Genomic DNA, 16114 nt, shown 5'->3' on the forward strand with positions numbered 1-16114 from the left:
TGTTTGGGTTCTTGTGGGTTTTTTTCTTAAAGCTCTTCTTTTAACAGCAAGTTGCGATTGTTGCTGTTATAATTAATTAAGACTGGCTGAATCCAAGATGGCTTCAAACCCTTCTGGACAAGGTAAATGGGGTGATCTTTCGTCTATCTTGTGGTTTAGTTTCTGAAGTGTGTGGAATTCTGTAAAATCTGTGCTTTTTTTCCTTCTAGGCCAAAAAAAAAATCCTAATGAATTTATTCAGCTCTTCTGAACTAGGAAAATTCTAGGAGGTTTTTTTTTAAGCCTTAGCAGTCTGTAATGCAGCAGTTCTAAATCCGAGGGATAACAAGCAGATTCAGCTCAAAAGAGTTGAAACCAAAGGAAAAGGCACTTACTCAGATCCATACTCTTGTTTCACATAAAGATGTTAGTTCGGTCAGTTGAGGCGCAGCGGCTGAGAAAATTGTGTACTTCCACATTAGTCCAAAATGAATAGGAGAATTATCATTCATTTTATATCCACCAAGCTCTGTCAAAACCATTATTTAGATGCATTGTGAACATGGTACTTTACGAATTTTTGAAACAGTTATGCACCAAAATAATATTTACTTTCAAAGGATTGGGGTGGGGGAGGAGGAAGAGCAGGGCTAGGCAGGCGCTGGGACTCTGGTGGAGCATTCTGCAACCAAGAAGGTCTGGCATGCTTTGTGGCAGAGGAATATAAAAACTACTAACATCTTTATGAAAAACAGGCAAATTTTGCTGTATTTACCTCTCCTTAGCAATGATCATCCAGTTTGAACTATCTGAATTTTGGTTTCTTAATGTGCATCGCCACCTGGGCGTCACTCATTGTTACCTGTAGTCGCACATGACTAGAGATAGATTAAGGCCAGTGAATTTTCTGCCTTAAAAAAATTGCAGGCAGCAGTGTTTTATGTAAATAGACATTCTGAACGCATTAATATGGTCTCTGGGTCCTTTCCAGCATCCCTGTCTTTGGAAATGCCTTCAACAGCAGTGCCCTTTGCAAGCAATCACACTGTCGCATTTAATTCTAATATTTTTAAAATTTATACAGCTCCGTGATTGGTGCCCAAGAGTGCTTTCATTAAAATAATAAACTGTCGTTGGCACAGTTGGTAGTTTACACGATGTAATAAAGTCTCATAAAAATCCAATTATCACATCTTTACCAAAGGGAGAGCAGGAAGGTAGGTGAAATAAAGAAACCAGCCCCTTGCCCGCACACACCCCAAATAAAAATCTAGGCTAAAAGGTTCTCACAGGTTCCCGAGAGTAGGTTACTAATTATTTGTGTGTGCCGAGAGGGGGTTACTAATGGGTGATTTTGCCACGTGATTTTTGCCTTAGTTACGCCCCTCCTCTCAGCAGTAGCGCACAGAACTTGAAGCAGTCTAGCAGGAGGTGCACCGGCGTGTATGGCAGCCTGCGCCTGCGTGCATTCGTTTCCCGCCCAAGGACCGGCGCAGCGGCTGCGTCCTTGCCACAGCCCCACCCAGGAATGCCCCACCCAGGAATGCCTGGCCACGCCCCCATCATGCCCCGCCCAGCCCCATTGGCGCTACGCCACAGTTTGAATCCCACCACCATGGGAACCTGTTACTAAAATTTTTGGATCCCACCACTGAGGCCAAGGATGCATAAAGTAGCCTGCCTGCTTCTCCACACTTTGGGAGGAATGTGGGACAGCACATCCATCCCTATGGGAGAGGATATGGAGCAAAGTATTCCCAACTCCTGTATTGTAGGCACCTTCTTGTAATATATTGCAGATTGTCAGATGGCAAGACGCCTTAGCAGCTGCAGCAATACAAGTCCCTTCTCCTCCTCCTCCATGATGAGGCTGGCCTGGGCTCCCCACACAAGCCACAGTGGAACCAGAGAAGTGGGGAGGGGGGGCAGCACTGTGTGGATGCAACCTGGCAAGCCTCTGGTTGGGGATGGGGCTGGCCGCTGAAGCAAGAGACAGCCCTGCAGACAGGTACTGTGGAAAGGCAGTATGGGGGCAGACACTGAGGCCTTTCCTCCAATCCCAGTACTTCCTAGTCACATGGGTGGGTGGAAATGGCCAAGAGGCCATGGCATTCCACTGGTTATTTAAAGGGAGCCCGGTACAGGCCAAGGAAGTTGCAGCTGAACCTGCTGAGAGTACTGGGGAGTAGTGGTGGGGAGACAGATCCTCTCTCCTCTTTTCACTGAAGCTTGGCGGTACGAGTAGTAGTGACAGAGGGGTGAACAGTGGACCAGGGGCAGGAAGAGCCCCTCTGAAATATTGCCCAGGCTGTTCTCTATGTCTAACAAACAGAAGCAATATTTCAATAGCCAGATGACCTTGGTGGTTCCCAGAATCCTTTGCTGGGCTCACCTGCTACAAGTGCTTTGTGCATCACCATAACACACTGTCTTGGTGAAAACCACACGTCTCTGTAGTTGAATAGTGGACAGTTTCTTGAGCCAGTAAGATTTTAGTATAACATGTGCGAACAACGCTAATTTTTAAATGGAAGGAATTTAAATCCCCAAAGTGTATGTTTAGGGGTATCAATTTTTTTTCTGCAAAGTTGGAGAGCATCTTTAGTTTGCAGAAGAATCTGTTTAGCATCAGTATGGTTCCAAACCACAGATGCAGGTATCCAGAGGTGGCGGGGTGGGAGTGGGGGGTGGTCACATGTCACTATTAGATATATAGATACATACCAGAATTTTACATCACAATTGAGACTGCTGATGAGTATTTAAAAGGCAAACTCAGTCCTAAACAAATTTTTCTTTAACAGTCTCCTGAAGGTTGAACGTGAGGGGCCAGACACACCTCCCTGAGGAGGTTGTTCTATAATTGTGGGGCTACCACCGAGAAGGCCCTCTCATGTACCCATCTCTTCGATAGGATAGGCCCATTAACTTAATTCCCACGCAGAAACATATGCCTACCCTTTTAGTTTAAGTGATTTATGAACAAGCAGCTATTTTTATATGACCCGGTCTTTGTTTTTAGGCCCAAATTAAAATCACGCCCTCATGTCTTGCAGGGTGCAATGAAGAAAATGCCACTGGCTGCTGCCTGGTGTGTAAGAATGCACAAGATAAACAACAAAATGGGAATAGTGTGCGTTCAGACAACAACCAGAACAAAGCCACTATGCCCAGGCTATTTAAAAAATGGCATAGGAGCATAGCATTGGGCCCCTGTTATCTTAGCCCAATTGGAAGGGACACATCAATGAAGTTAATTCTAGCATTTTATGGCATATAATATGATAGTGATCCCAGAATATAGGCAAGACTAAAGGTCATTGATGAAATGGACAAGATTTCCACAAAACAAGTGTATACCAGGGAGCTCATCTGTGGACATTTGTTTGCTATTCACACAATGTTGGTTGAGACTAGCATTTTGGCAGCATATTCTCATACAGAACTTTGATCCTTGCATTTTGTTTCTGTTCACTGTTGGAATAAACCTGCACATTTGCTAGCAGCCTTTTGCTTATTTTTCTATCTTGGGCATAGTGACTTTGTTCTGGTGGTTGTTTGCATAAGAACGTACAAGCATCTTTTTAAAAGACTGCTTGCTTTGAAACACCAAATTAAAAACATCATCCTGCTGTTTAACAAAATCATCATGTGTTCAGACACCTACCAACAGTATAGATCTCTTATCCTTAGAGAGGCACTCAAAACTGTCCACACACACACACACAATAATATTTCGGAATCAGTTTCAGGTTAAATGTGTATGCTGAATTATATCCACTGGAGCCTGTGTTTTCCTAGACGTTGCATAATTACCCTGTCTGAAGTGGCGTATGTGATGGATGCACAAATTACCCTCAAATGTGACAGACTGGAAGCAACCCTCGAAAAATCTTAAAATATAGTCTGAGAAAGAATGTATTGAATCCTGCTACGCTTCTCAGCTAAGCATCTGGCTTCCCCCTAGCCCAGTGGTGGTGAACCTATGGCACGCTTGCCAGAGGTGGCACTCAGAGCCCTCTCTGTGGTCATGCACGCACAGAGTTCATCATGTGGGAGGGGCAGAAAATCACCCTCCCACACACACACACATCTAGGCTTGTCTGGGCTGCTGGGCACAATGTGCACGCACCGCAGCGAGCAGAGAGGCCTCGACTGGCAGGCCTGGTGCCTGTTCTCTGGATGACTGTTGCCCGAAGTGGGGGCAGATGAGGCGGAGATGCTAGAGAGGTGCAGAGCAGAGCGAACCATTTTTTCTTAACTAAAACCTCAGTATTCAGGTTAAATTGCCGTGTTGGCACTTTGCAATAAATAAGTGGGTTTGGGGTTGCAGTTTGGGCACTCGGTCTCCGTAGCCCATGAAGCCGGGCCTCTGATGGGAGGCTCCACAGGTAATTGTGAGAGTCATAGGCCTAAGCCTAATCAGAGTTCAAAAACAATAGCTTGAACTTCTTAGCAGTGGCGTAGTGGTTAAGAGCAGCTGTACTCTGATCTGGAGGAACCGGGTTTGATTCCCTGCTCTGCCGCTTGAGCTGTGGAGGCTTATCTGGGGAATTCAGATTAGCCTGAACACTCCCACACACACCAGCTGGGTGACCTTGGGCCAGTCACAGCTTCTCGGAGCTCTCTCAGCCCCACCTACCTCACACGGTGTTTGTTGTGGGGGGGGGAAGGGCAAGGAAATTGTCAGCCCCTTTGAGTCTCCTACAGGAGAGAAAGGGGGGATATAAATCCAAACTCTTCTTCTTCTTACAATCCTGCTGTCTGATTCTGACAATGTCTTGCTCTGTTTTTCCCCCATTACATTCCAAAACTTGTCTATAGGGACAGAAGTTTGTTCTGTTTTTAAAATCTGTAATTCTCAGGATCCGAGCTAGTCCCTGTAGGTGGCACAAGAGCATGCGTACAAAAGAACTTTTATTTTTAATGCTGATAATGTAGTTTTCAGCCAAAACTTGCTATACTCTTTTCCACCGAAAGATCGAAGCACAGTTGTAAATTCATCTGCCGCTACTTTCACGACCTTATTTGTAGTAGAATGTTCCACGGGGGGTCCTAGTGCCTGTCTTGTCCCACTGAGCCCTTTCAAATGAGAGAGAAAAAATCACCCTCACCATGTTATAGGAGTTAGGCCACGGTCTGCGATTTGATTTGAAATAAAGCAAGGAGAGTTCTCTGCAGAGTTTGAAAAGCCTGCTCCTGCTCCATCGGCTGTTCTTTCAACAGAACGTAATGTCTCTATTTGAAAGAGGCAACTCTTGCTGATAGTTCAAGGCATTTTGAATGCTCCTTTATCAAACTACCATGTTTTATAGTGCACCAGGGGGTGCATATTTGGCCAGCTGCCCCCCTCCCCCCCCCCCCGGTGCTCCGCTCCACTGTTCCCTGCCTCAAGCTGCTGTTGCCAGGCCACCCGCCTATTTTCTAAATATTCAGCTGAGAATGGGCTAGGTGGCAGGCTCAGGAGTGTGTATCTGGCCCAACCGGGGAATATGCTACACCCGGCAGCTAACCAGGGGCTGGCAAACATGGCCACTTCAACTCTCCACCTGTTTTGACATCCTGCATGGCTTCCTCACCTCTCCCCCATTTGGCTGCTTTGGCTCCCTGCGTCCCTCTGGGTGACGATGGCGAAGGGGAAGAGGTGCCCCTCAGGGTCTCATTGGAGCTGCTTCTGCATTGCCAGTCTGAGGGATTTGCCTGCCGTGACTGTACCCGGTGTCTTACGTCTCCTCCTCTCCCTTGGTGAGTGGGGAACCAGAGGGCAGGTGCTTGCCGGCCAGCCAGGGTGGAAATGGGGCTTTTGCAGCTCAGGAGGCTGTGCAAAGAGCAACACCCGCACGTAGGTGTTCTCCTTGTGTGTGGATGGAGTGAGCGTGCGAGCATGTGTGTGGGGAGACAGCAGGAATGTATCAAGGAGAACCAGTTTGGCACAAAGTGTCTGGCCAAGGAATCCAGCCCAAGGTGGGAGCAGAAGCAGGAACGAGGTGCCGGGTTTTCCCTTTATTAGATTCTCACAGTGGGCACCAAGCCTCCTCCTCGCATGGAAAGCTGAGCTGGAAGCAGGGGAGAGCGGGAGACCGTCTTTTGTTGCAATCCAGCAGCTGATGAAGAAGAAGGAGAAGAGTTTGGATTTATATCCCCCCTTTCTCTCCTGCAGGAGACTCAAAGGGGCTTGCAATCTCCTTGCCCTTTCCCCTCACAACAAACACCCTATGAGGTAGGTGGGGCTGAGAGAGCTCCGAGAAGCTGTGACTAGCCCAAGGTCACCCAGCTGGCGTGTGTGGGAGTGTACAGGCTAATCTGAATTCTCCAGATAAGCCTCCACAGCTCAGGCGGCAGAGCGGGGAATCAAACCCGGTTCCTCCAGATTAGATACCTGAGCTCTTAACCTCCTACGCCACTGCTGACACCCATTTGGGACTTTTCACCTGCTGAAACACGCTGCTTTTACTTCCGCCGCACCACGACTAACCACACTTGGATCTTTGGGTGGAAATGGGCATAGAAGGAAGGAAGAGTGCCGTGTCCCCTCTGAACAGTGGCTCCCGGTCTGTAGCGTATACAGTATTTATAATGCAGAAACCTACCAATGGCAGGGAAAGGAAATGTGGCTGTTGCAAACGGAACGCTCCGTTTGCTCTCTTTAAATCGGGTAACCCCAAAGCAAGCTTGCTCAAGATGAAAGACTTCTTCCAATAGTTAGCATTCACAGTACTGTTAGGAAGCCAGCGCAGATTATAAATGAAGAGTGGAGAGAGGGGTGTGTGCGTTAATAGACTTCAAGGATGGAGTTCATCTACTTTGAAGATTAATATAGTCCTCATTTATATGCATCCCGATGTACCAGGGAGAGGTTTTAAGCCAGCGAGGTTATGGGGCGGGATGAAGAAATAAAGCACATCGCCGACATTTGCATTTTTCTCATTCTTGGCAGGCTTTCAGAATAAAAACAGGGTTGCAATCTTGGCTGAGCTAGACAAGGAAAAGAGGAAGCTGCTGATGCAAAACCAGTGTTCCGCAAATCACCCTGGAGCCAGGTACTGTGCTTTCTGTGCCCCGTGTATTTATTTCGGTGGTGTTGTCTGATCAAAGCGAAAAATTTAATGTTGCTTTTTTCATAGGATACATAAATCCACAGGGGTGGGGAGGGGATGGGGCCCGGGGCAACACCTACTCTGGCCGCCCCATCCCCGCACCCCCCCGCACCCCTCTCCTCATGCCTCACTTGGGCACCACTGGGCACCCCTTTGTCCCGCCCCATCAGGCTGCTTCTCCGGCTGGCGGAGCCTCCACCGACCGAAGGAGCAGCCTGGTGGGGCAGGTCCAAGGGGCGCCTGGCGGCAGCCCAGCCAAACTTCTCCTTCGGCCAGCAGAGGAGCAGCCTGGCGGGGCGAGTCCAAGGGAAGGGGTGTGGGGGCAATTCTCCGGGGGCCCCACATGACCAGCTGGCGTGCGCCCAGGGATATGTGACCCTACATGTCCCTGTGAGAGCTCCACCTCTGCATAAATCTAATTGCATGACTTCATTTCTCAAGAGTTGCACGTTGATTGTTCCCGGCAGCCACCTTCAGAGGGACAACCAGCACCCATTCCGTATGTTGAGTCTTCAAACGTTTCCCTTCCCCTCTGGAAACGGAAGCTTGGGCACAGGGGTACCCTTGACCTCACTTTTATATCTCACGGTACCTCTGTCACACCTCCACCTCTCCCACAGTTCCCCCTCTGCTTGCTGACACACTCCCACCTTCCCTCCCAGGGTGAAGGGTAGCACTGGGGTGGTGGTGACTGGTTGATCTTGTGGCAGGGCCCTGCCCTGGGCCAGCTCCATGTCCTTGGTTGGCTGGTGGGGACACCATGAAATGGGGTAGTGGCCTGCTGCACCTGGGACATGTCATGCACCCCCAGGGTACGAGGGAACCCTGGTTGAGAATGGCTGGTCTAATATTTCACCCTGCTTCTCAAATCAAGATCCATGCCTAATTCTGCCTACAGTCTGGAAGCCATAGGAACATAGTCGGTGAAATGTAATAAAAAATTAAAATCTTAAAACTAAGCACATCTTCCAGGCAACATCAAAAGGGCTTGAAACTGAGCATGTAAATGAATCCTGCTGAAACGAATTTCAGCAGTGGCAGACTAGATCCCATAGGACAGGGGTGGGCAATTATTTTTTCCATGGGGCCGCATAAGAAACAGAAAATATTGTGGAGGCCATTAAAGCAGTAGGGTGAGGGTACTGAAGCCCCGCAGAAGCCTGCAGCCACAACCGGCTTCAAGTGGGCTTCTCTAAAGGCACCTCAGCCCCCAGCACGGCAGGGTGGGCTAGTCAGGGTCATCCCATGGTTTGGATGCACCCTTTCATACCGTGAGTAATGCCTGTGGTCTGCTATATAGGAGTTGTAAACGATCCCTTTGTGGTGATCAGTCTAGTGGAAATGTGTTCAGTTTTCAGAACAGGAGCCATGTTGTTCTCTTGCAGCAAAAACACCAGTGCTCTCCATTAAAGGAAGGCAGGAATCGCAAAGCTGACCAAATTCTTGCACTGTGTTGTTTTAATTTAGACAGGAGTTGAGATAATTAAGAACATAAGAAAGAGCCTGCTGGATCAGACCAGAGTCCATCTTGTCCAGCACTCTGCTTACTCGCAGTGGCCCACCAGGTGCCTTTGGACATTGTATGAGAACATTGTAATTGTATGAGAACTGCGCACATTCTCTCACACGCACACATCTCTATATCATCGTCACCAAATGCGTGTGTTGCATTCCTCACAGGAGTATTTGCTTCTGCACGTGTTCATGAGATCTTGATCCTAGCAGCCTAACGAAGCATCCAATTTTCAAAGTAGGAGGGAATGCCTAGAGATGGGATCATGGCAGTTCAGCTATTCAAATATGTAGCTCTTCAGAAGTCTTGGTGACCTTGGGCCGGTCACAGTTCTCTCAGAACTCTCTCATGCCCCACCTACCTCACAAGGTGTCTGTTGTGGGCAGTGGAAGGGAAAAGAGCTTGTAAGCCACTTGGAGACTCCCTACTGTTGAGAAAAGCAGGGTATACAAAAAACTAAACTCTTCTTCTTGGTTTTGACGCGGCTTGTCTCAACTCCCGAAGAAAATGCCCAGCCATTAACTTTGGGTGCTTTTTGAAGAACGTAGAGGCAGGTTTCTGGTCCTCAATACTTTGCCTTACCCATCCTCTCTTTTTTTCCTAGCTGCAAACATTTTAATAGTTTCACATGACCATCTGTGATTTAACAAAAATCTCTGAGATTTCACAGGTGCTCTGATTTTAAAAGTGCAAAAATGCCTGACTGTGTATTATTTCTTTTCCTCAAGTCTTTAGTCTAGAGCAGGGGTCCACAATTTGGCACCTGTGGACAACCGTGGTGCCGGCTGACACATTTCCTTGTGCCCACCAGTTGTTTTCAGAAAGTGGGTAGGCTGCTGCCCAGCAGGGTTTCTTCATGCCACTGGCGATCTGACTGGCTATGCCAGGGGTAGGGAACCTGTGGCTCTCCAGATGTTCAGGAACTACAATTCCCATCAGCCCCTACCAGCATGGCCAATTGGCCATGCTGACGAAACTGATAGGGTGCTCAATTCTGGGCTGGATTCCCCAGACTACTCTGAATAATAAAATAACATTCAGATCCTCTGAAGATGCCAGCCACAGATGCAGGCGAAACGTCAGGAGAGAATGCTGCTAGAACACGGCCAGACAGGCCGGAAACCACACAGCACCCCAGTGATTCTGGCCGTGAAAGCCTTCGACAATACATTAAAATAACGTTGTTTCTGCAGCAGCTGCCACCACAAAATCAGCTTGACTCTCTCTCTTGTCCCACTTCCCCAGAGTATTCTTAGAAACTATTCCTATTGTTCCTTGCACTGGGATTTCCTCTGTGTATCCATTTTGTGGTTGGCCCTTTTACGCACTCCACGGTATTTAGCCGTCTTGTGCTGCTGCCCTGGCCTCCAGGGGAGGCTGTTTTGTTAAGGCGTGCTCCCAACCCTGTGTCAGAATCCCAAAGGTGGTCATAAGCTCAAAATGTTTGGGGACCCCTGCTCTGGAGCTTTTATCTTATTGCCCGCAGCGGTGCAGGCGCTCTTTTGAATGTACCATGTAAATATGTTGGCTACGAACGACGTCTGTTTGGGATGGATCTCAATGGGAAACTCTTTTCACGCATACAGAGTTCTGCAGTCACTCCACCAAACATATGAACTCCCCATCATGAAAACTATCGAACCCTGGTTAGTAGTATTTTATTCAGGTATCGCTCAGGCAGGTCACTGGGTAGCACTGGTAAGAGACACAAATGAGCTCGGGGGATCAAGTGTCATTCTACAGCAGCGGTTCTCAACCTGGGGGTCGCGACCCCTTTCACAGGGGTCGCCTAAGACTCTCTGCATCAGTGTTCTCCATCTGTAAAATGGATCAATATTAGGATTGGGGGTCACCACAACATGAGGAACTGTATTAAAGGGTCACGGCATTAGGAAGGTTGAGAACCACTGCCTAAGACTCTGCATCAGTGTTCTCCATCTGTAAAATGGATAAATATTAGGATTGGGGGTCACCACAACATGAGGAACTGTATTAAAGGGTCGCGGCATTAGGGGCTAGCTGACAGAACCACTAGCCCTAAGACTCTCTGCATCAGTGTTCTCCATCTGTAAAATGGATCAATATTAGGATTGGGGGTCACCACAACATGAGGAACTGTATTAAAGGGTCACGGCATTAGGAAGGTTGAGAACCACTGTTCTACTGCATGCCTTCCAGTTGATTTTCCTTTGATTGACACTGGGGCTCAGGCATCCTTCCTGTTTGACCCTAACTTGCCACCGCTGGAGCGATGTTCCTGAGCAGAACTTGTCCGTCTGGTGCTTGCCCACCATCTTGCATGTCAGGTGTCCTAAACATCCAAGCCTTGTATCAAAGCAGACGTTCTTGGCTCTGCAGCGCCCACCCTGGCCGTGGTCCTGTGGCGGTGCTCGATTTTGTTGCATTTGTATGACGTGGGTTCTTTTCTCCCCGTTGCCTGCAGCATCTCGCTCACTAGGTCCTCCCTCAATAAGGATTTTCGTGATCACGCGGAGCAACAGCACATAGCAGCACAGCAGAAGGCTGCCTTGCAGGTGAGTGGTCCTCGCTGAAGCCGTCCCAAACCAGGTGCGGGTGGCAGGTTTCCCTGGGACCTTGCTCTAGTGCAGGGGTAGGGAACCTGCGGCTCGAGAGCCGCATGCGGCTCTTCTGCCCTTGCACTTCAGCTCCACGAGCCGAGCCACTGGCCCCATCCTTGCCCGCCCTGCAGGCAGCAAGGCGGGCGCACCAACTGCCCACGGCCGGCTGGGCCGCGCCATGGGCTTCCCCTCTCGCCTGCCCCATTAGAGCGGGGCGGGCGCTTTCTCGGCAGCCAGCGAGGCCGAGCCGCTGGCCCCATCCTTGCCCGCCCTGCAGGCAGCAGGGCGGACACATCCATGCACTTCTCAGAATGGGCGGAGTAAAAGGTAAAAAAAACCCAATATATACAGTGTTATCTTTATTTTAAATGTCAAAAATTATTTGCGGCTCCAAGTGTTTTCTTTTCCCATGGAAAACGGGTCCAAATGGCTCTTTGAGTGTTAAAGGTTCCCTACCCCTGCTCTAGTGCATTCCAAGCAGCAGCTCCCAGAGTACCTTTTTCATGTGTGGAGAGCAAGACTAACATATCTCACAAAAACATAGAAACTCTGCATGGATGACATTGCTTGCTAATCATAGAATCATAGCGTTGGAAGAGACCCCAAGGGCCATCAAGTCCAACCCCCTGCAACGCAGGAACACACAATCAAAGCACTCTTGACAGATGGCCGTCCAGCCTCTGTTTAAAAACCTCCAAAGAAGGAGACTCCACCACACTCCGAGGCAGTGAATTCCACTGTCAAACAGCCCTTATTGTCAGGAAGTGCCTTAGCAGACCAGGTGCTTGGGAGCAGCAGCAGCAGCAGAAGGCCATTGCTTTCACATCCTGCATGTGAGTCCCCAAAGGCACTTGGTGGGCCACTGCGAGTAGCAGAGTGCTGGACTAGATGGACTCTGGTCTGATCCAGCAGGCTCGTTCTTATGTTCTTATGAAGTTTTTCCTGATGTTTAGGTGAAATCTCTTTTCCTTCACCTTGAACTCATTACTCCTGGTCCTAGTCTCTGGAGCAGCAGAAAACAAGCTTGCTCCCTCACTCACATGATATCCCTTCAGATATCTAAATATGGCTATCTAAATATGGCTATTAACCTTCTCTTCACCAAACTAAACATACCCAGCTCCCTGAGTCTCCTCATAGTGCATCATCACAGACTGATGTGATGTGTGTGAAGTCTGGACTACAAGCTGTGTCTGTTTCTTGTGCCATGTTGTAGGTGCAGAGTGTTCTTCACGGCTCTCTCCTCTATATACCGTCATGCTGGAGTTCCGGCAGCAGAGGGTGCTGTGATAACCTGAAACCCTATAAATAGATTAGGATTTCAGTTTATCCCGCACCGCTGTTCACCTCCTGCTCTGAACTATAGATCCTGCAGTCAAGTATACTGTCAGTCTGCTTAAATAACACAGGAGGCCGATGGGATTTAAATACCCTAATTGAGTGGAGGACAGCCCCCTTTCTCGTTAGACAAAAGCTGCCTGAATTTGCATTTTCCTTAAGTACACATTTCCAGGACTGACAGTGGGCATATTCAGAACAAATTCAAATTCAAAGACCCTTATTAGGCATCAAGAGAAAATACAGATAAAACTGTGCGGTAATATGATCCTGAGTTTGATAGGGTAAAACAACTGCTCATAGTTCATACAGTACAAACTTCAAGAAAATAAGTAAATAAAAGGAGAGCCAGAAACTTATTATACAATATCGAGCAGGAACTTGGCCACCATTTTCAACTGCCTGGGATCCTCATTGTTCAAGAGGTGGTTCAATTTGGAATATGGAGGGCACAAGTAAGTCGGTGTTGAAAAAAACAAGCTAGGTCTGAGATCTATGAATTTCGGGCAGACTAATAGAACATGCTCCAAAGATTTCTATCCCGCCTTCTATCCAAATGCAGTGAATACTGTGTTAACAATCTGTTGTCAATTAACTCTCTCAAGTCTAAGATCCTGGTCTTTTCAAGCACCTTCACGATCTCCAACTGGTACTTAGATAGTGAAACTATTGAACAGGTCAAGTTCTATAAATACCTGGGCATTCAGAACAACAAACATTTGCATTTGCCATTTTTAAAAACACACGCCTTTTTTTTCCCTCCTTCTCCAGCATGCTCATGCACATTCTTCAGGATACTTCATCACCCAGGACTCTGCGTTTGGCAATCTCATTCTTCCTGTGTTGCCACGGCTTGATGTAGAGTGAGAACCTGATTTAGCATCCTCGGAATGATGACCGTTGAAGGGCGTCAAGACCGGCCTGCTGCCTAAGCCATTGGGAGTGATCTGTGAAAATAACCAAGGACTCAGAACGGAACAAACTTTCCTTTACGGTCTGCCTTTCATTTTGGAGCCGAACTCTTAATTCGAAGTGGGGGAGGACATTGAACGGTTTCAAGAGTTCTGATCTACCTTATTGTTTGAAAATTGCAAAACACCGATATATGCTTGAGTTTGCTACCTCGGTTCTTTCTTCTTGCTCTTTCTCTTCACCTGAATTCATCACATGTCCAAGAAGCAATGTGATAACGTTTACCGTTGACTCGGCATGTGAGGACGTTCCTAGTAAACATCTGCCATCTCACTGATTTGTATAACAACCTGATAAAGTTGGTCAGTGTTATCCCCATATTCCACAGGGGAGTCCCAAGTTTGAGAAGCGAGTCATTTTTCCTTTTACAATGTTGTTGGTAGGAGTAGTTGGATCTAAATGATCTCTGCATACAAGAGGCCTACACAAATAGCAAAGGAACTTCTATTAGATTTTAACAAAAGTTTGGACATGATCGTCATTTAAAGGCAGTTTTATTACTTTGTAAAACTTAAAAGCAAAGCTGGGGGGAGGGGTTAAATTTTTCTGGATGTGTAGAGTATTCAGTGAGGGGAAAGGGGAAAGTCGCTGTAACAGAAGCAGTCTGAAAATGACCAGATGCTATTGAACAAATCATGGTCTTCCCTTTTTGTTTTTAGGTATGGAGACAGGAAGGTGAGCAGTGGTGGGATTCAAATAATTTAACAACCGGTTCCGGTGGTGGGATTCAAATAATTTAACAACTGGTTGTTTACAAGCACCATTTTAACAACCGGTTCTGCCGAAGTGGTGCGAACCGGCTGAATCCCATCACTGAAGGTGGGATATACTGGGGATATTTCTTGTGACCTGTATTCCCTATTTACTAGTGAGGCTGCCTGCTTTGCTTTGCCCAGTTTTTCTCTTCAACACGTATCTTCCAAGTCAACATGTAAAACTGCAAATGACCGCTAGCATCATTTATAAATTATTCAAAAGCACGGGAAAGCAAGGCAGAGTCGACAGGGTGCCCAAAACTTGCTAGCAAAGCCAGCAGACAAACTTGATGAGAGACGGGAGCGCCGATGCTCAAGTTCCTCTTTTCTCCAGCACTGAAACATCAAACATCTGAAGGAGGCAGTTTGGATAAAGATCTCTAAAACAGATCTCAAGTGACAGGCAGCTCCTTAGGAGAACATATATGTGGCGAAGAGGAAATTGGGAGCCCTTCCTTTCCCCGAACATATGTTCCTAAAGCATCCGATTTCAGGCTTTTGAGGTCAATTTGATATTACAGAGATGGGTCCTCACGTTCTTTCGTTTCTCCCTCCTTCATTTTCCTTGCGCATTTTCTGTTATCCCTTCCTGCTTTCTGGCTGTTTTGCAACCCTGGTGACAAATCCAGCTGTGGCAACTGAGATGTATTTCAGCAGTAAATGAGATGTGTTGTAGTTGTCACAAGACATCGTACAGACGCGATAAGAAGAAGAAATGTCCTTTCGGCAACATTAGTGCCGGCTCAGCTAAGGAAATATTTTATGACACAAGTCAGTCGAACAGCTTCACAATCTCTGGATGACAGAGTTTGTAGGCCTTGAAAGCATATTGCACTAAGACAAGTGTTACCGTTTTGAGCTCTTGCTTAACCTAGCAGTTGCCGGTGAACAGTAAGTACTAAGGAGGCAGTTTGGATGAAGATCTCGAAAACGGCAGCTCCGTAGAAGTAAGGACTCATCAGACTAACTCTTCTCTAAAACCCATCATGGAAAATACTTGAAGCCAAAACTGCTGGGAAACTGGGATAGAAGAGGCCCCCCTTCTAATTTTTTGTCCTGTGAATTAAGCAAGAGTAGGAGGTTTACAACCTATGGCTTCAGAGTCAAAAGTGGCTCTTAAAAAAAAGAAAATTAAGGTGTTTTGAAAGGGGTACGTCGGATGCTAGAATAACCAGCCGATGAAGGGAATGGCAGGCAAAGGTTTTTAAGGGATTAAATTAATTCTTCACGGAAAGGGAAGTCCCGAGGTGTCAGCAGCTGCCAATAATCCAAATGAGAACTCTGATAGATTTATGCCAGTGTGTTCAAACAACATTGGAGTATGCTGTGTGTAGTAATTATCATGTCCTCATGTGTGCCGCTTTTTAATACTCATGCGTTTGGGCTGCATAAACTTTATGGATGATTTATTTTAGTCACCATGTCAATTATTAGTAACTAGCACTAAAGCCCAATTTAAATGAAAATAAAATGAGCTCAAGAAGATGGGGGGGAGCCCCTCCTCTTCCCTCCAGGATAGCAGGGATAACAGAGTTCTGTACACCCATTGGCTGGGGTGGGGGAGGGCATTTGGGTGGGTTGTTTTAGGGTTTTTCAGACTGTTTTATATGATGATGGTTTCATTGTTGCTTTTAATTTTGTCATCCACCCAGAGACTTTGGTATAGGGTGAGATATACATTCCACAAATAAAAAAGGTTTCCACCCTTGGAAGATACTCTTGCATCAGGGAAGGCATTATGCTTTAAAAGGGGCTTGGATAGATTTATGGAGGAGAAGTCGATTTATGGCTACCAGTCTTGATCCTCTGTGATCTGAGATTGCAAATGCCTTAACAGACCAGGTGATCGTGAGCAACAGCCGCAGAAGGCCATTGCTTTCA

At 47.2% G+C, this 16114-nt stretch overlaps 1 protein-coding gene across 1 annotated transcript; it reads left to right on the forward strand.

Annotated features, from left to right (window-relative positions):
• The first annotated feature begins 31 nt into the window (after positions 1–31).
• Positions 32–15640, forward strand: LOC125437231 (INTS3 and NABP interacting protein). The gene is made up of 4 exons (XM_048504676.1): positions 32–122; positions 6917–7019; positions 11033–11123; positions 13278–15640. Exons 1-4 carry the CDS (start codon positions 98–100, stop codon positions 13371–13373), a joined length of 315 nt encoding a protein of 104 aa, XP_048360633.1. The 5' UTR covers positions 32–97; the 3' UTR covers positions 13374–15640.
• Positions 15641–16114: the final 474 nt, after the last annotated feature.

Source organism: Sphaerodactylus townsendi, linkage group LG07 (assembly GCF_021028975.2).
Source record: "Sphaerodactylus townsendi isolate TG3544 linkage group LG07, MPM_Stown_v2.3, whole genome shotgun sequence".
NCBI classification, from domain to species: Eukaryota; Metazoa; Chordata; class Lepidosauria; order Squamata; family Sphaerodactylidae; genus Sphaerodactylus; species Sphaerodactylus townsendi.